Source organism: Trachemys scripta, chromosome 17 (assembly GCF_013100865.1).
Source record: "Trachemys scripta elegans isolate TJP31775 chromosome 17, CAS_Tse_1.0, whole genome shotgun sequence".
Lineage (NCBI taxonomy): Eukaryota > Metazoa > Chordata > Testudines > Emydidae > Trachemys > Trachemys scripta.
This window is the reverse complement of record NC_048314.1, coordinates 22,558,750-22,577,748: the sequence shown is the minus strand read 5'-3', so window position 1 is coordinate 22,577,748 and position 18,999 is coordinate 22,558,750. Positions and strand designations below refer to the sequence as shown.

The 18,999-nt window shown below is 42.2% G+C and overlaps 1 protein-coding gene across 1 annotated transcript in view; it reads right to left on the bottom strand.

Annotated features, from left to right (window-relative positions):
* Window positions 1-18,999, bottom strand: part of RABGAP1 (RAB GTPase activating protein 1) — a 113,260-nt gene that overhangs the window by 66,294 nt on the left and 27,967 nt on the right. Inside the window, exons 7-13 of the mRNA XM_034793917.1 lie at window positions 18,239-18,349; window positions 15,598-15,664; window positions 11,215-11,317; window positions 9,767-9,936; window positions 6,903-7,077; window positions 4,645-4,738; window positions 625-775 (exon numbers count right to left, since the gene is read on the bottom strand). Of these exons, the coding sequence (XP_034649808.1) occupies window positions 625-775; window positions 4,645-4,738; window positions 6,903-7,077; window positions 9,767-9,936; window positions 11,215-11,317; window positions 15,598-15,664; window positions 18,239-18,349 (871 nt within the window). The remainder of the gene's footprint in view (window positions 1-624; window positions 776-4,644; window positions 4,739-6,902; window positions 7,078-9,766; window positions 9,937-11,214; window positions 11,318-15,597; window positions 15,665-18,238; window positions 18,350-18,999) is intronic.

Sequence of the window (18,999 nt, the reverse complement as noted above, 5' to 3'; positions counted from 1 at the left end):
GCATGATGTTTGAGCATATAATGTCTCTTCTTTTTCTTTATTATTGTTGTCAACATTGATGTCAGAAACTTCCATACACTACTGTTGTGCTTAAGAACCAAGATCTGCAGAATTAAACAGCTGGACCAAAAAACCCCAAATATGCACTTTAACAAACAAACATTAACAGAACACATTGACTTGGTTATGCTACTAAGAAACAAGTTAAATTTCAACATTTAGGTCTGGATTCTCATTTTAGCTGCAAACAGATTTTAGGGGCAATATAACAGACGTTACCTTTCCAATAGGAAATCTGAGCAAGCCAAAGAATTTAACCAAATAAATCTTTAACAATGACATAAAAAGCAAATAGCTGAATATTCCTAAGAGGCAAACCAAAATAGGTCACAGTTTTATAAAATATTAGTGGAAATATTAAAGGGAAATATGCTCTATGTGGAGGTAACTCCACAATAAATACTCCAGATGCTAGGGTTTTTTGTTATGTTTTTCTTCCATTATATTGACTTTTTCGGCTTCCGTATTCAGTTATACCCAATAACCTTTAAGCAATACAGGATTCTTGTAACTATCCACCTTTCTACCAATAAGACATTAAAAAAATAAAATGCATCACTTTACTTTTGTGATGAGAATTCGGTACTTTTCCACGAGGTGGTCATTGTTATGACATCCTGCTAGCAGCTGCCACACCTCTCCTCTCAGTGCCTCGGGAACACCACTTCTCACCAACGCTGACAAAGGCTTTGGCCTCACACTCAAATTGAGATGCCTAGGGGAAGGGAGGGCAAGACGGAAGTTATGCTCCATCACTGTGGCCCAAGTACAAACGTATGAAAACACATGTGTAACAACCAAAATGCAATGTGGAATGTGAGACACAATGGAGAAAACTTCAAGACAGTCTGTGTGTTGCTGGAGTATCTTTCTAGTCCATAGGAGGCTGTAATATAATGACAGTATGGGAACATTCAGGAGCCATGAAAGAAACAAAATTAATGGGACACATTTCTAATCTACTTCCATAAACCCTATTAAATCTAGTTGGAAGACAAACATGTCCTGGACCTGCTGTAAGACTCAACACCACAATATATCAAAGCAGAAAAGATTTAAACACAAGTACAGAAATACACCACATTTTGTATGATCTAAACCTTCACTCAGAGTTATAAAATTAAAAGATTTATAGACCTATGTTATCTCAAACTGTGCCAACTTGGACATGAGGGGGAAGAGCTTATGGTAGAAATCCATATTGCTCTCTAGGCTTTTTACAGTAATCAGCTGGCCTTTTAGGACTAGAATGGCCACACACCAGTTTTCAAGAATCTAAAGTGCAATTCCAACTATAAGCATGTGTTCGAATAATTTCCAGTGTTATCACTACTTGCCTTGTGTAGCTAGTTTACGTTGAATTTCCACAGATTCTAAACTGCTCTAGATGCTGGTACAGTTTTTCTGAGTAATAAGCCCACATTTAATAATTCTACCTCTTGACAAATAACCACAGCGTCAAACTATCCATGCATATTAAAATTCATTTTTATTACATATAAAAATATATACAGTATATAATATATATAATAAAACATAAAATAATAAAAATGAATTTTAATATGCATGGATAGTTTGACGCTGTGGTTNTGACAAATAACCACAGCGTCAAACTATCCATGCATATTAAAATTCATTTTTATTATTTTATGTTTTATTATATATATTATATACTGTATATATTTTTATATGTAATAAAAATGAATTTTAATATGCATGGATAGTTTGACGCTGTGGTTATTTGTCAAGAGGTAGAATTATTAAATGTGGGGATTATTGCTCAGAAAACCTATACCAGCAGTCTAGAATGATTTTATATATATATATACACACACACATATACACACACACACACACACAGGCTTCCTTTCCTGTTCTTTTCCAATCTACAGCAGGATGATTCCATTACAATCATCTGGGGCCGCAAAAGTTAGTGTGTCAGACATTTAAAACAGCAATTATTCCACAGGACCCTTGTACTATAATCTGCTCTTTCACCCTCTACATAAATTCAGTTCTCCTGAATTTATCATCTTGCTAGAAAGCTTTTTAAATACCAGGATTTCCCCCATTACACCACAAATACAACAGAGCTTGATAACAGGGAGCACTAATCAATTATTTATAAGGGAAAGAAAATCTGTTCTCAGGACCAAGCTTGGAAGTTAGAACATCTACAACAAATACAAACCCTCTGAAGAGACTCTGAACTGCCTTGCCTTAATTTATGACCAGAATTAGTATATATAGTAGGTTTAATAAAACAGTGTCACACAATATAACCTGTGTACTTCATGGGTAACAGGCTACCAGATATTCCCAACTACTGGATTTTCAAGTGGGAAGAGCATGTGACTCATTTGTAATAAAATGCAAACCATACATGGTAAAAAAAGTTAAAAGAATACCAACAAATCGCTCATTGCTATAAAAAAAATCTGAATATGAGATCAGAAAACCATGGCATCTAAGCACCTGAACTCTCCTTTTTAGGATTTTCAATTCTCTATTACGCTAAAAGCTCAAGGATCATTACCTGCAATATTTTTTTAAGTTAAGAGGGAAACTTTACCACCACACTAAAGTTGTTATTGCCAGCATTAGCACAGAAGCACTCCACATCCTTAGAGCTGTCAAAACATTTTCAGTGCGAGTGTCAGGTGGCTTAATTACCTTTCAGCCTTGGAAGAGTTACAGAACTGAAGTATATGAGAAACATTTTTGCTGAGAGAGGATTTGTAGAGCTCATCTGATCAAGCTGCTTGTAAGGGGGTGGGGGAAGAGAGGACATCATTTTGTTGCAGTCTTTCCACTCTTTTGTTATATTAAAGTGACAATTTCATATGTCCAGCACTCCTATCAAATTACCATAATGTATTTATATTAAAAAACTGGAAGTAAAAACCCTATCGAATTTGAAACAATGGTATTCAAGATCAATAGAGAACCACTCCCCTTACTAGGCTATGATTAGCTTCATATCAAGAAAATATTTGCTAAAATTCATTATATTAGTAAATTTCCTACCACTTAAATGTGGCTTTAATCTGATCTCTACTGTACTGTAGCTTTGCTTTTCTCCTTCTTGGGGATGTAGTATTTCATTCTCCCTCAGCTTTCTGGATGTTTCTTGCTCTGCTTTTCAATGGTGTTATGAAGCACAGGCAGAGAACCAATGCTAGATGGAGACCAAGGGCAAGTTTGAAATGCTCCATCTGGTATTGTGTTTGTGTGATCTCTTTGTGCAATGTTGACAGAGTTTTGCAAAGATCCCAGTACCAACCTCTTTGAGGGAGGCTCATCTTAGTATGCAAAACTGGCTAGTTGTTCGCCCAGGAAGGGAGGGTATGGGTTGCATCAGAATCTCTACTATTTAGAAATTCTGTGCTAGATAAATCAGCACTTCCTAGAAAAGCATGATTCATACACTCCCCTGATGGGCCCAGAGCCTATCTTCCTTTAATGAGGTGGACACATCCTCATAATCCAAGGTAGATCCTACTGCATTCTTAAGAGTCGAAGGCTAAGGATACTCAGAGGGTGTAAGTGGCTCAGCTCTGATCGACCTTGGAGCTGGAATGAGGGAACCTACCCAGGAAATGATCTCTGGGGAGCCAAAGTGAGGGAAAAGCTGCAGCTTTCTTCTTTTTTTGATAGTTAGATTTTTTTTATTAGCAAATGTAGAGCAAAGTAATACCAGGCTTTCCAGAACACCTGCAGCTGCAGTAACCCCAAGAAACTAACATGTTCCCTGAATGATTTTAAAGAACACTCAGACATACAAAAAAGAAGTACAAAAGATATCAGACAAAACCTGAAATCAGACTCGACGAAGGTTTCTAACCATCAGAGGAGTGAAGTTCTGGAACAACCTTCCAAAGGGAGCAGTGGGGGCAAAAGACATATCTGGCTTCAAGACTAAGCTTGATAAGTTTATGGAGGGGATGGTATGATGAGATAGCCTAATTTTGGCAATTAATTGATCTTTGATTATTAGCAGGTAAATATGCCCAATGGCCTGTGATGGGATGTTAGATGGGGTGGGATCTGAGTTACTACAGAGAATTCTTTCCTGGGTGCTGGCTGGTGAGTCTTGCCCACATGCTCAGGGTTTAATTGATCGCCATATCTGGGGTCAGGAAGGAATTTTCCTCCAGGGCAGATTGGCAGAGGCCCTGGAGGTTTTTCGCCTTCCTCTGCAGCGTGGGGCACGGGTCACTTGCTGGAGGATTCTCTGCACCTTGAGATCTCTAAACCATGATTTGAGGACTTCAATAACTCAGGCACAGGTTAGGGGTTTGTTACAGGAGTGGGTGGGTGAGACAGATTCTGTGGCCTGTGTTATGTAGGAGGTCAGACTAGATGATCATAATGGTCCCTTCTGACCTTAAAGTCTATGAGCTATGAGATAAGAAAATAAGAAGCTTCTCAGTAACAGAGGATTTAATCCACCCTAATCTTTTCTCAACTAATTTCCAGAAACAATGGCCACTCTGCGAAGAAACAACACACTTAGCTGGCAACCTATCATGTCTGAGAAGACTCAGAAGTACCATTTTCAGAATGCATATTCTTGCTTCTTACCATTTGGACAGAAGATCTCCCCATGTTTCAAGAATTTTTTCAGCACACTCCTTGGAAACATCTCCAGAACCACTCAAGAGAGGCTCGTCATTATCTATAATGAATGAGAAGAGAGGAGAAAATGTAAGAACAGGGGGAACTATCCTACCAGATTAGCATTCAACTCTCTACAACGTGAATCAGTTCTTGGTGTATCTGTGCAAATTTTAACAAGGAGGAATACTGCATTTGTAGACTCAATCCTTATATAATCATTACCAGGCATCTCACAATTCAGCCCAGAACAAGTCAGAATGCAAGGTAGGCGTTAACCTAATTGCTACCAATGCAATCATATTTCAGATGTTATCTTGAAAGAAATTTATGGTATTGCTATCAGTGAAATGCTGCACATCTAGCACTGCTAAAGCGTTTTAAAGCAGCAAGTACCTGACAAACAACTGAAATACTGCCAGTGCTAGATAATGTAACATCCTCAACTCTTGATCTTTCAAATGAAAGATTAAGGGATCTTGTTTCCTTTATGAAATATAATGAGAGGCCATTATAATGTCATTGCATTCATTGCAACCTGAACTGCTTTGCACTTTTCCTTTGAATGCTATTACTTTTTTGATAGCTCCTTAAGCTTGAATTATGTAGCTTTTAGAATGCTGCACATTCCATCGCTAAAATGAAAGAGTAGCTAAGCACAACCCCAAGAAGCAACCCTTGTGTAGAGGGGCGGACTCAGCCCTGTGGCACCTCCTGCTGGTTGTCTCTGGGAATTAGCTTGTTCCAGCATCCTGGAGCGCCCCCTGCAGGCCAGTGATCCGGCTGTCCTCTGTGTCCCTCCCGGACCCCGGTGCCCCTTTATCTGGGGTGCTGCCCCTTGGCAGTACACCCCTCAGTATTAGGGTCTCCCCTCCCCGGAGAAGCCCCACCTACTATCCCTACCTCGCCTCGGAATAAGGCCACTGCCAGTCACCAACTAGCCCCCGCTCCCTGGGGCAGATTGCAGTATAGGCCACTCATCACAGACAAGGTTGGGTTTGGACCTGCTGCCTTGGCCTACCCTTTGGCTGCCCTCTGCAACCCCCAGCACCCCTGTGGCCTTCTACTAGGCTGCAGCCAGGGGCTTTCCAGGCTGGAGCTCCCCAGCCTTTCCCCAGCCCTGCTCCATTCAGGTACCCTGTTAAGCTCCCTGCAGCCAGGCCCTTCTCTCTCTCTGAGTGCAGAGAGAGACTGTTTGGCCTCTGGCTCCCAGCCTTTTTATACAGGCCAGTTGTGACCTGATTGGGGTGTGGCCCAGCTGTGGCTGCTTCCCCAATCAGCCCAGCTTTTAGAGCTGCAGCCCTTTGCCAGGGCTGTTTTAAGCCCTTCCAGGCAGGAGCGGGATAACCACCCGCTACACCTTGGTTAAAACCAATCTCATAGCGGATATATTCTGTCACGGATATTTTGAAATGCTCATTACAAGTAATGTAGATAAAAAGCTCTGCTGCCATTCAGTATTTCTCTGATACCATAACAGTGGTCTGACAGTGTTGTCCCATTAAATTATTTATACAAAAATACATTCCTTTTGAATGGACCTCAGTTATGTTGGTTCATCTGTGAAAAATCTAGAACAGCACAAGCAGATATGTGAAGTGGTAGATGCTATAATTCAAGCATACTGATTACTTTTCTAACAGTTACTCAGAAACAGTTCAAAAGTCTATTAAAAAAATGAAATGGCAACATAGCCGGCTGAAAACGCACCAGGTCTCAGAATGAACAGCATCACCAAAAGAGTGAAATAGCTCCTGGTGTGACATTATGCACTACAGAAGCCTAAGTTCACTTTTCATTGCAAACATGCCACTTAGACATCTCAAACTAAAGCCAACTCCCCATTTCTCACTGCTGCAGCTGTTCACATTTGGTCAAGGAGGGACAAACTCCATCTCAAGTGCTACTTCAGGTCAGATGCTTCTAAGCAGCCTATCAGCGTTTTTAACTTTTTCACGGTGTTTCGAACTCTTCACAGTGTGTCTCCATGCAGATTCAAATGAACCAAGGAAAAGCATTTAGTTGGTTCACAGAAGTGTCCAATGGAGTGGCAGCTGCAGGAACAGTTTGAATGTTAGTTATCAGACACTCATAGCTTTAAAGTGTGAAACAACATCCCATTCAAAAGGTAACTTGTTCTAAATAGCTTTGTTAGTTACCTAAGCTGGCTTCCATTTCCTTCAAAGCATGCAAATAAAACAAACTTTACAGGACCCACTTCTTACCTTCCTCTTCGTCATCCTCTGGAGGGGAAGGAATCATTGAGCCCTGGGACCCAGACTGCGGCAATCGAATAGAGGGGCTTGCTGTAGTTTTTCTTCTCTCTCTTTCTGATTCACTTTCTAGACACACAACTTCATATAACGTATCTGTGTTGTTCTTCCTGTCCTTTTGTTTCATCTGGATTAGAAAATATACTTGTGAGTGAGGAATATGTGCTTCACGAGGGTCTTTCTACATCCTCTCCTTGGGGTAGGGGAGATGGAGAAGAGGAACTATTTTCACCACCATCCACATAGGAAAAAGTGAAGAACTGAAATTTTTATTACAGTCCTTTCAGTGCCCCAATGCAACTTCCAGGGCTGTGAATGCTTGTGGTGTTTGGTGTCTGCCCCTATTTCATGGGAATGCATAGAATCCAAAAGACATCACTCAGAGTTGTATAGCTCCTGCAAGTAAGATGTACCTCCCCTCCCCCTGGGACAAATGAGTACATTTCAGGTCCAGGACTCGTAAGCAGGCTCATCTTTTTCCACAGGAGTGGACTGGAGACACAGGTAGCATGTATTGCAACAGTATATGATATGTTTGCTCTGGGGAAGTTCTAGGAGAGGAAGTTTGGTGAATTCTTGACTATGTGACAACCTTTGCATTAAGGGGGAAAAAATACTACGAATGACAAAAACCTAGAACTATAGCTAACTTCTCACCAGACTAATAGTGCAGTGTATGACATTTTTTTCTGTAATCTTTTAGTGATAAAATTGTTTGTTCTTGTTTAGTGTCCCAGCATGGCTACTGATTGTCTATTTGCTGCTTCAAAAGTAAGATGTACAGGTATTCTTGCTGAGAACACAGGTAGCCAACTTTATGGGTTCCAAGGTCCATTGTGTGGCCTTATTTCCTCTATTAATTTTCAATGCTTCTGTCCTGTTACAGGGAAGTTAAAGCAAAGACTTTCTATGTAAACACTTCACAAAATTCTAACTTAATTCAAGACCATTAAAGAAGCTCTACTTCCACCCAGTCAAAATCAAAGAAATAGCTACTTTTACAGAATTCCAGAAAAATTCCCAAAGCTCAATTTCATCATTTTAGTATTTAAAATTAATGGAAATTCTTCCAGACTAAAGATCACTAAGTCAATGAATGTTATCTGGAAAAATAAAATCCCTCTGCTTCCACCATTTCCGAAACAAGAAACATTGGCAAACTAAGATAAGCTAATTCTACATAGTTGTATCTTTTAAAGACTAATCACCTCTCTGTAGAAACAAGTTTCCCTTCCATGCTTATCAGGCATGACTCTCTATATCGGTCACTTCAACTATGAATTGTGCTAACTCCTCCATTAGTAAACACTGGAAGTTGGATAACCTGTCAGTGCCTGTGAACAAGGCAGAATTACGTGAGATAAAGGTCACAATGCATGCAGAGTTTGGTAAGACAAAAGATACAAAATTTGCTAAGTAAGATAAGCTTCCTTACATTACCAGGCAGAAAAGCAGCCTGTATTCTAAGATTAGTGAAATATTTATAGCTAACTGAATTAATTGTTTAACATCTCCACAATCCACCTCAAAAAGATCAATCCAAATAGGGAGAGGATCAGACTAATCTCCTACATGGAGGGGTTTTTTTTTTCCAGCCTGTATTTTGAAGGAAGGTTTCCATAACATCTCTTCATATCAGGTGCTTCTGGAATGAGCTGTTCAGGACCGTAACAGGTTACACATGGAATTAACTTTAAATAAAAAAGATAAATGCAGCAAAGAAGCCTCAGAGAAAGCATGCCACTATCTGCTATTACTTTAAAAAACCAAAACCAACAAGTGCAAAAGAGAACACTGGGGAGAAAGTTGCTCGTTTCAATTGATCCTCTTAAAGAGGTGACTCAATATAATTCACGAACAATAAGAGAACAGCGAGCCCCTTCCCTCACTATTCTTGACTCCACTCAGTGCTATTGGACTATGTGAATTCACCAACGGGATGGTTTGTTTTCATACGCTCTCTATCTCTTCTAAAGAGTGGTTTTGTTTCAGGGTGACCATTTCATAAGCAAGTTAGGGAATAGCTTTCCCCCCACCACCACCACCACATACTAACTCTTAGGTGGTTTTCACCATCCATTTTCAAGCCTTTGATAGTTTCTGGCGTGAGGTATTGCCATATATTATTCAAGTGTATGTCTTAGATAGACGTTACCCTTTTCTCTCCAGCAGGTGGTGTAAAAAAGCTAAGATGTTAGCCTTTTTGACATTGCTTCCCAGTTCCGTTTTTCAACATGAAAAGCAGGGATATTTGGTTTGTTGAAACCTCTGCTCTAACCATGTAACACAGGGGGGAAAGGGAGCAGTGCAGTGACACTTCTCCAGTTCTTAGACAGTAACAGCATTATTGAAGAAAAAGAGCCTTTCCAGGCCAATTGTCAAATTTTTCTGGGACTTGCACATTTAAATCCTGTTTATCTTTGCAAAAAGTAACCTACCTTTTCTATGTTTATACTATGGCATGTTAAGTAAAAGAAAAGCAGGACTTGTATATTAAGGAAATTTTGTAACATCCCAAATACCAGGTTTGAAAGTACAGAAGTTAATTACACACGACAACCTGCGACCCGATCCTACAGCCCTTATACACGATTCATTCCACTGGCTTCAATAGGACAACACATGTATCAGAGCTTCAGGACTGGGACTTTAAACTGCACTGACAGTTTATCCTTGTCCCCAATATGTTTACATTTAACCTGTAATGCATCCTAAATCTACCTCTAAAGTCTCAAAAGAATTTAATTATAGGGGGGTTATGGTCAGTTAAGCCTGCCAAGCCCCAAATTTAACTGTAGATAAAAAGACAGTGTTACCTGTTTTAGTTTTAGGAAAAAGTTTTCAGTGGAGCTACGTTTGCTAAAGGGCCAGAACAATCTCTCATTAGGTGAGCAAACGCGGACTTTGGTCTCCAGAAGGAATCGGACAGGTTCCTGAACCTCAGTTATCACCAAATCAACAGCTGTAGTCATGAATAGCACTTTATCTAAAGAGAAAAAATATCAAATCAATAGTACAATCACCTGCTGACAAATCTCAGTGGAAATGCTCTCTAATCTGTTTACCTTGTAGTAATGTTACTGTAAGAGCTAATTCTGCAGAAAAGTCTCTTTTAGCTAACCTAACACCCCAAGTCGGAGGCTACCAGAGCAAAGGTTTCAGTGACTGGCACAGGACAATAAGATGAGCTATTTGCTAGAGAGAGAAGATGCCCTATCAGAATCTTCTCTTAGCAGAGGATGCCCATATTACAGAGGATAAAAATCCTCTGTCAGATTTTTTGAATCCCTATTGAAAACTAGCAAATATATTCCTTAAAACAATTACAAATATTTAATCAAGGGTTTTATTTGCATGGTGACTTCTGCCTTGCAAGTATAGTCCCACCAGTTTTTTTTTTTAAATGAGTCATTTGGATGATGGATAAATCCCCCCACATTAAAGAGATTCTGAAACATGTTTTCAAGACCCCCAAGCTGTGAGAAATTCTCTCCTTGATAAGAGTAGAGCCACCGATAGCAGCAGGACTCTTCACAAAATGGGAAAGAGACTAGGCCAGACAATTTTAGGACCACTAACATTTCTGACCTTCAAGCAATTCACATTCAATTCCCCAATTTGCGCACACAACTATAATTGTGAAAATCACCTAAAATATTTGGAAATTTTATCCTTCAAGTTCCATTGTCAGGCTTAAGAATCAAGAGAGTCATCCCCCAAAACTGAAGTGGAGGCCCACAAATCTGCCAGTTTAGTGGATTTTTCTCTGCCACATGTAAAATTTTCTTATAGTGGTTTTCCCCCAATAATCTTTGTGCAACCCTTGTTGGATTTACAGTAGGAATTAAGCACATACAAAAGGGAAATCCTATAGTAAATGATCTGATGCAATTCATAATGAGAGTCTGCAGAAGTTAAAGGGGACCAGCTGGAATGAAGTACTAAACCTCCTCATCCTCTCCCACATCCCACATCCTGTACCGCTGTTCCTTTCCCTATTAGGATTCTTGATTACCCTTACGGTATGCTAATACTAGGGAATGGACTAGTCTTCTGTTCTATTTAGATTTACACATCCGATGTGAACCAAATTCAGAGACCACAACACTATTTTTACTACATTATGAAACTAAGAGAAAAAGAAAAGGATGCCACTCTGCTCTATCTCAGCAAGAGCCCTTTTAAATTAATAAAAAGAAATCCGCCGGTGAAGTCAGTCACACATTCCTGCTGATAATAAAGTTAAGTTTGGTAAAGTTGGTACCTTTAGGAGTTTCTTCATTTACAATCTGGAAATGTGGAGATTTTGGATTCCAACTCCCAGTGATGACATACGATTTCCCATCAGAGCTTTTGCCCATGGACTCCTAGAAACAAATGGAAGACCAAACATATTACTATTAACATTAAAATAATAAAAAAATAAATAAATAAAGTGAACTGTGTGCTCATGAAAGGTGTTAAGAGTCCCAGCCCTAGAGAGACACCCGATGTTTGTCCACAAAACAACTACTGCATGGGCATCAGCAGTGCCAACTCCCCAAGTCCACGTTACTCAGCTCTAACCAGGAGAGACAGTCTCTGGGGATGAGAGGAGAGCTCAATTCCGATGGCCCATGAGACCTTTGACCTCCCAGCTGAGACTGCCACGAAGAAGCCAGTCACTACTAACTGCAATGATTTTTTATGACGTGAACACTGTCCAATAGGAACTGTGGAAAGAACAGTAGTTCATTTCAGAGAGGCCAAAGAGCCAACTGCACTCTGGTGACTTTCAGGCCACTACTAATCTGGGTCAGATTGAAACCCATTGTCTACAGTGGAAGGGCTCCATATTGCAAAAACATAGAAGCTCCCCTCAGATTTCTTCTTTAACACAGCCCTAGAAGATTCAAGACAATTCAGTTATTCTGGCCTCATTTCATACTATGCAGTCTCTAAATGACAGCTGCTTGAATGGTACGTTCACTCCATTGAAGTATGTGACTATATAAGCTCCTAAATTGTTTGCTTTAGGGATGCATTTCATTGTCTCTACTATATTGAAACAAATTAAATCAGAATACTGCCTTACAAACTGCTAATCCTAAAAAGCTTTCCAGCTGTTTTACATTAATGGATCTTGATACATTGCAGTGTCGTAATAAACAAAATCTGACATTGTGAGATTGTACTATCTTAAATGTCCTTAATATCTAAAAGACATTACAGTGCAGACTCTTTAATACTAGTCTTTTTCTAAAATATATACATAGTACTCATAAAACACAACATTAAAAGATAGGAAATGTCAGAAGTAAGGCTTCACAGGCAACCTTAATTAATCCCCCTTGTCTGTATGCTTGATAATACAATCTTTATGTACATGATCCCATACTATTCTTTCCACAGGACCCTTGCCCCATTCAGTGCACAGAAAGGACAGAACCCACGTAACAACCAGTTAATTCAATATTTTATTTTAACCTCATCGTTCAGCGCATGGCTTCTGCTCTGAAACCAAAGTTATTCATTTACTAATGGGATTTCCCTATGGTGCTTTCCACGACAGAATCTGGGTGCTTCACAAACATTAACAAATGTATTTTCAGAACACCTTTCCTGAAGTCAGGAGGTGGTGGTATCCCCATTTACAGATGGGGAACTAAGGCAGAGATGAAGGTCAGAAGTCTTCACTAATTTTGCATGTCCAATTTGAGGCACCTCAGTCCTGATTTTTCAGAGTGCATTTTATAGCCCTTTATATGTTCAAAGGACAGCTCCCTTTGACTTGTGTATGTCAGACCCCACGTCTCATATTAGGCATCCAGAAAATAAGAACACTACTACTGGCCAGCTATATGAAGCTAGCAAAAAGATTGGAAGCTGTACATTACAGATGATTGAGGAAGATACTACATATTTCATGGAAAGATAATATAAAAAATGTGAAGAGTAAGGGAGCTGACAGAGCAGGACATGTTTAAAACAAAAGGAAGAACTTCTTCAGACAACGCAGAGTCAACCTGTGGAACTCACTGCCAGAGAATGTAGTGAAGGCCAAAACTATAATTGATTTAAAAAAAATAATTAGGTAAGTTTATGGAGGAAAGGTCCATCAGCGGCTATTAGTAAGGCTGCGAGTCTGTCACAGAGATCACGGATTCTGTGATTTTATGGGACCTCCCTGACATCTGCAGTGGCAAGAGCGGCTGGCCTAGGGGTCGGCCAAGCAGCTTGGGTAGCCCCTGGGCCAGCCGCATCAGGTGTTGCTGGGGCAGTCTCAGGCTGTTGTGGTCCCTCCCCCCACCCCCCTGGCAACACAGGGGGTCCTGGGTCTGCCTCCAGTCGCTGCCCCCTGCCCAAGAAGCCCCTCCCCCCGGTCGCCGCCCCCTGACCCAGCGCCCCCGTGGGCCCCCCTCAGCCGCCACCCCTTGCCCCAGAGCCCCCGTGGCACCCTCCAGGCCACCCCCTGCCCCACATGATTTAGTCAGGGGTATATAGTACAAATCATGGACAGGTCACGGGCCATTAATTTTTGTTTACTGCCCTTGATCTATCCATGACTTTTACTAAAAATAACCGTGACTAAAACGTAGCCTTAGCTATTAGCCAAGATGGGCAGGGATGCAACCCCATGCTCTGGATATCCCTAAGCCTCTGACTGCCAGATGCTGGGAATGGAAAACAGAGGATGAATCACTTAATGACTGCCTTGTTCTGTTCATTCCCTGAAGCATCTGGCATTGGCCCCTGTCAGAAGATAGGGTACTGGGCTAGATGGACCATTGGTCTGACCCAATATGGCCGTTCTTATGTTCTTCCAGCTTCTACAACAAATGAGGCAAGGATCTGACAGAAAGCCTCCAGGTCTGGCTCTTGTCCCCTCTGTATTTGAGACAAGTTGTTCTTCCTTCCCCTTGCTTGGGTGCAGGCAGACAGAGCACTGAGTGTACACAAGAGAGTGTCTCCTCTCTCAGTTCCTGCACCCAGTACCAAGTAGCCCATAGCAGCTGGAAGCAACAACTGAAGGGAAAGTCCTGCTCAGCCCTGGACTGAAACCTGCCCAATACAGACAATCTTTGCTACAATTTGGCTGCTAAATCTCCAAATTTCTGCTGAGTATGTGCACACCGGGCTTTTTCAGAGGCCTATACCTTGGCCAAATTCAGAAACAGCAAAAGACAAATTGCTGACACAAAGGCAACCTTCCCACTCCACCCAATTCCAAGACCCTGCTCCAAATCTTGCACGTACTATAGCTGCTCAAGAAAACATTTGTACATTTTATTAATATGAACAGGAAATATTTTCCCCGCTCTATTTTTGGAAACAGCTGAACTATTTTTGTCAAAGCTTTCCAAAAAGCTTCAGATTTAGGAAGACACCAAACAGAAAATTTCAGCCTGAATGGATCAAGCTTGGCAAAGTTATAAGCAACTGAAATCAGGGTCTTATCATGGGAAATGTCAGCCAACTTTAACTCTTAAGTGGCACTACCAGCTCCATTATAATAAATAATTATATTTTCTTTAATATATCACTTTAAATAGATAAATGACTATAAATGAACATGCTATTTGTACAGTGCAATGCAATGAAACACAGTGGAACTTTCATTCTGCTTCCCTTTAAAAAGTTACCCTAAGTCCAAGTTCTCTCTGTGGTCTCTAATTGAGACGATCTCAGAGAGAATATTAACTACAATCCAAGGCATTTCAGATGCAGGCAAAATGTAATGATAGGCTTTAGCAGAGCACAGAGGAAGCAAAAAAATTCTCTGCTAAAAAGACACGAGCATATCTGCAAATGCATACACAGGAGATGGCTAATGAACGTATACTGACACTGTTCAAATTTGAGTAATAGCTGGTGTACTTTTAAGAGGGTGTATGACTGCATTCTGAAGCAATTCAGGAATTGATTTACAGGTGCATAAAGCACATTGGCAAGAGAGAGTTCTATAAATACTCTGTTCCAAATCCCTATTTTATTTTAAAATTTAATTTGTACTTTAGAGTCCAGTTACTTTATGCTACCCTTTCAATATGAATTAAAATAGAGAAGTTACTCTTATACAGATGTTCACAGAACACTAGTAAAACACTGTTCAGGTAAAAAAACAAAAAACAAAACAAAAAACCCCACAAACTAGGTCTGTGATACCTACCACCTTAGCAATTACTACATCATTACTTACCAGATAGCAGATCAAAAATGCAATAAGGCACCTGTGAAACACCCATATGCCAATTAATACTGAAACTTTGTCTTTGTGCTGAAATGATTATCCAGGTTCCCTATAAAACTTCTCACTATGTTCTGGCTGTAGAGGACAATGAAATATTTAAGGCAAATTGGGCTGCTCATCTGAAACACCAACATGGATTAACCTTTTAAAAATCTAAGTCATTAAACACTTTCCTTTTGTGGTAAAACTCCATCTTTCAGATTAATGCAACATTACACTCCATCTGAATCCATCTTAAAACCTGGTGCCAGACAGGTGAGAGGAGCTGTAGTCTATTCTGGTGTGCAGAGCACATGCTGAAGAACTGGATGTGGGTGACGACACAGCCAGACCTTTCCAACCTGTTCCCCGAGATCAGACACCAGTGCTGCTAAGAAATACTCTTGTTCTTTATTTGTTAATAAAAATCCATTTTACCAAATCTAAAAGGTGCATGTCACCGCTCCGAACATCCTTCCCAGGGCTCAGGAGGAGGCCAAAACATCTGCAAAAACACAAATATTTAATCCATAAAAAATTAGTATTACACTTCAGGCACAAGCTGCTAACACCTCCTGCAAAACACCTCATTTATGTACATCTCTGCCTGTGTATCACACTGGCACTACAAAAGAGCCTGATTGGATACCAACATAGAGCTTGTAGAGCACAGTTTTGTGAACTGGTTTAATTACATGGCTCTCTTGTATCTACAGTGGCCCAGGAAGTTATTTAAGAATCTTCCCTGAAGGAACAGCACAAACGTAGCTGAGACTAACAAGGTTAGCTGATTGACCAAGGCCTTGTTGAGTGGCTTCCTCTATCTCATTTTCTATTACTAGGGATATTTGCATAAGGAACTTTCTATATGCTTCAATGACAGACAACGACCACAGGGCCCCGGCCCTGCCCCCAGCCCCGCCCCTGCCCCAACTCCACCCCTTCCCCAAAGTCCCCACCCCAACTCCGCCCCCTCCCCTGCTTCCCGCGAACATTTGATTCACGGGAAGCCTGAAGTAGGCAGCAGGTAAGCTGGGGGGTGCGGGGAGGAGGTGCGGCACAGTCTGCCTCCCCCCCCCCCAACCGAGCGGCTCCCTCCGGCGGCCAGCCCCGGCCCCAGCCCGGCTCGGTCCCTGGGGTGCTGGCCCCGGGCCGGCCCCCGGCCCGGCCCCAGCCCAGCACCCCCGGCCCAGCACCCCCGGCCCCCCGGCCCAGCACCTCCCTATTTTCCCGGACATGTTCGGCTTTTTGGGATTTCCCTCCGGACGGGGATTTGAGGCCCAAAAAGCCGGACATGTCCGGGAAAATCCGGACGTATGGTAACCCTAAGTAACAATATTTAGGGCTGGAGTACCAGACTTGGCTTTATCTTCTTTCTGTTTGCATAACAAGCTCAATTTGTTGCATTTCATTTCAGACTGCAAATTCCACAGAGCAGAAACCCTGCCCTACTCTGTAGTATGAACAGTGCTGAGTAGACTGTCAGTGCTGAGATAAAGAATATATCTCCTTCTGGTCAATGGAAGGTGTAAGATTTCCTCCCCCTCTCCACTTTACATTCTAGACTGGGACGGGCAAACTTTTTGGCCTGAGGGCCACATCGAGTTTCTGAAATTGTATGGAGGGCCAGGCATACAGCCAGGCATGGCTCAGCCCCCGCCCCTTATCCGCGCCCCCCCCCCCACTTCTCACCCCAACCACCTCCCCTCCCCCGGGACTCCTGCCCCATCTAACCTGCCCTGTTCCCTGACAGCCCCATTGCCCCATCCACCCCTCCCTGTCCTGACTGCCCGCTGCCACCCCATCCAACCCCTCCTCTCATTCCTGACAGTCCCCCCCCGACCCCTGCCGCATCCAACCACCCCTTCTCCCTAACAGCCCCCAGAACCCCTTCCCCTGACTGCCCCCCACTGTCCCGTCCAACCCCCACTCTCCTTCCTGACTGGCCCCTGGGGACTCCTGCCCCCATTCAACCCCCCTGTTGCCTGCCTTCTGACCACCCCGACCCCTATCCACACCCCCGCCCCTGACCACCACCCCAAACTCCCCTGCCCTCTATCCAACCCCTCCTGCTCCCTGCCCCCTTACCGTGCTGCCTGGAGCACCGGTGGCTGGTGGCACTACAGGACAGGCAGCTGTGCTGCCCGGCTGGAGCCATCCCTGCCACCGCGCACCACAGAGCACTGGGTCAGGCCGGGCTCTGCAGCTGTGCTGCCTGGCAAGAGCTCACAGCTCCGCTGCCCAGCGCATTGCGCCGGCGGCACAGTGAGCTGAGGCTGCAGAGGAGGGGGAACAGTAGGGGAGGGGCTAGCCTCCTGGGCCAGGAGATCAGGGGCCGGGCAGGAGGGTCCTGCGGCCCGGATATGGCCCTCAGGCCGTAGTTTGCCCACCTCTGTTCTAGACCATGGCAGATTCAGAATATATGTAGTGCAGTATATAAGGTGCGCAGACACTACAGGGATGAGTAAATACCCAAGTTATGCAACCACTGATGTTAGTATAAACCCAGATTTACGTATTTTTAAACAACTCTAAAATGGACCACCATGCACTCTCCGAGTCCAGGATCTTTCCATCCATGACCTGAAGAGGCTGGTTATTTATGAAGAACGATAAGAGAGACTACAGAATGGTCTACATAACAGACAACAGGCTCCAAAATTCTGTTTTTTCAAAACAATTTTTTTTCTGGTTCCCTTGAAATTCAAGTAGCATTTAACATTCCCCACATGCAAAAAATAATATTTAAACACAGAATCAGGCAACATAAAATAGGAGAAATACTTTACATGCAAATTAAAAAAAAAAAAACTCATATGCAAAGGGTGTTCACCAGAGATGTGGGCCCCAGTCCTACAACTGGATTTGTGTGGGCGGATCACTGAGAATGTGTCCACCCACATAGATCCGATTGCAGGATGGGGACCTTGGTGAGATGCAGCCCAGAAGATGTTCGTATACTAAAATTACAAGCCCATAAAAACAGGTGTTGATAGAGAGATTACTGATCTGCTGCCTTGGAACTAGGAACAATGTAACTAAATAGGACATGGTTAAAGAATTCAAAACACAGGGTTACCTCTCAATGGCAAGTTCTTTATTAGTTGTCTGTTGGACGTAAATCACAATCTTCTTATCAATGCCTTGGCGGAGCTTAAAGCATTGTCTGTCCTTGTCTTTGGGAACTGCACTGTTATTTACAAGAAGGGGGGAAAACTCAGATCATTATTTATCTGTATTCCTCCTTTCAATAAATCAAAACAGCCTCAGACATTTGGTGAAGTCAGCTTTGTATACAAATGCACTCAGACCTTTCTTCCTTGCCCACTACAGTCAGTAACAGAACAGAGATGGCAATATAATCAGGAGAGGGTACTCCCTTGGGCTTTGAAATTAACTAACATAACCCTTTGTATAATGTAACTTGTTCTTGGATACTTTCAGCGGCACTTAGACAAGGGGTTTTAAAATACCGAGGTTTAAAGCAATTTCATTACATATTAGAAACTGTGAATCACCCCATGTGCACAATGTGGCAGTAGGGCCTTTGGAAGCATGTAATAAGCACCGAGCAAAGAAAAAGCCCTTAGCATTCTACCTTAGATTTGTATTTTTCTAGCCAGTTTTACTTCAGCTACATACTGAGAAGGGCTTCTTCCCCTAAATGCTTACCAGAGCACTGGGCAGCCTGCTGATGTGGGAGCAGGCAGCACTGTGCTAACTGGCCAACCTGGATATCGAAGTGATATAACTGGGGCTGCTTGGTGAACAGTTGTTGGAGGGAACTGATGAACCATTGGTTTCCACCATACACAAGTCCATGTTCCTCTGAGAGTAGCA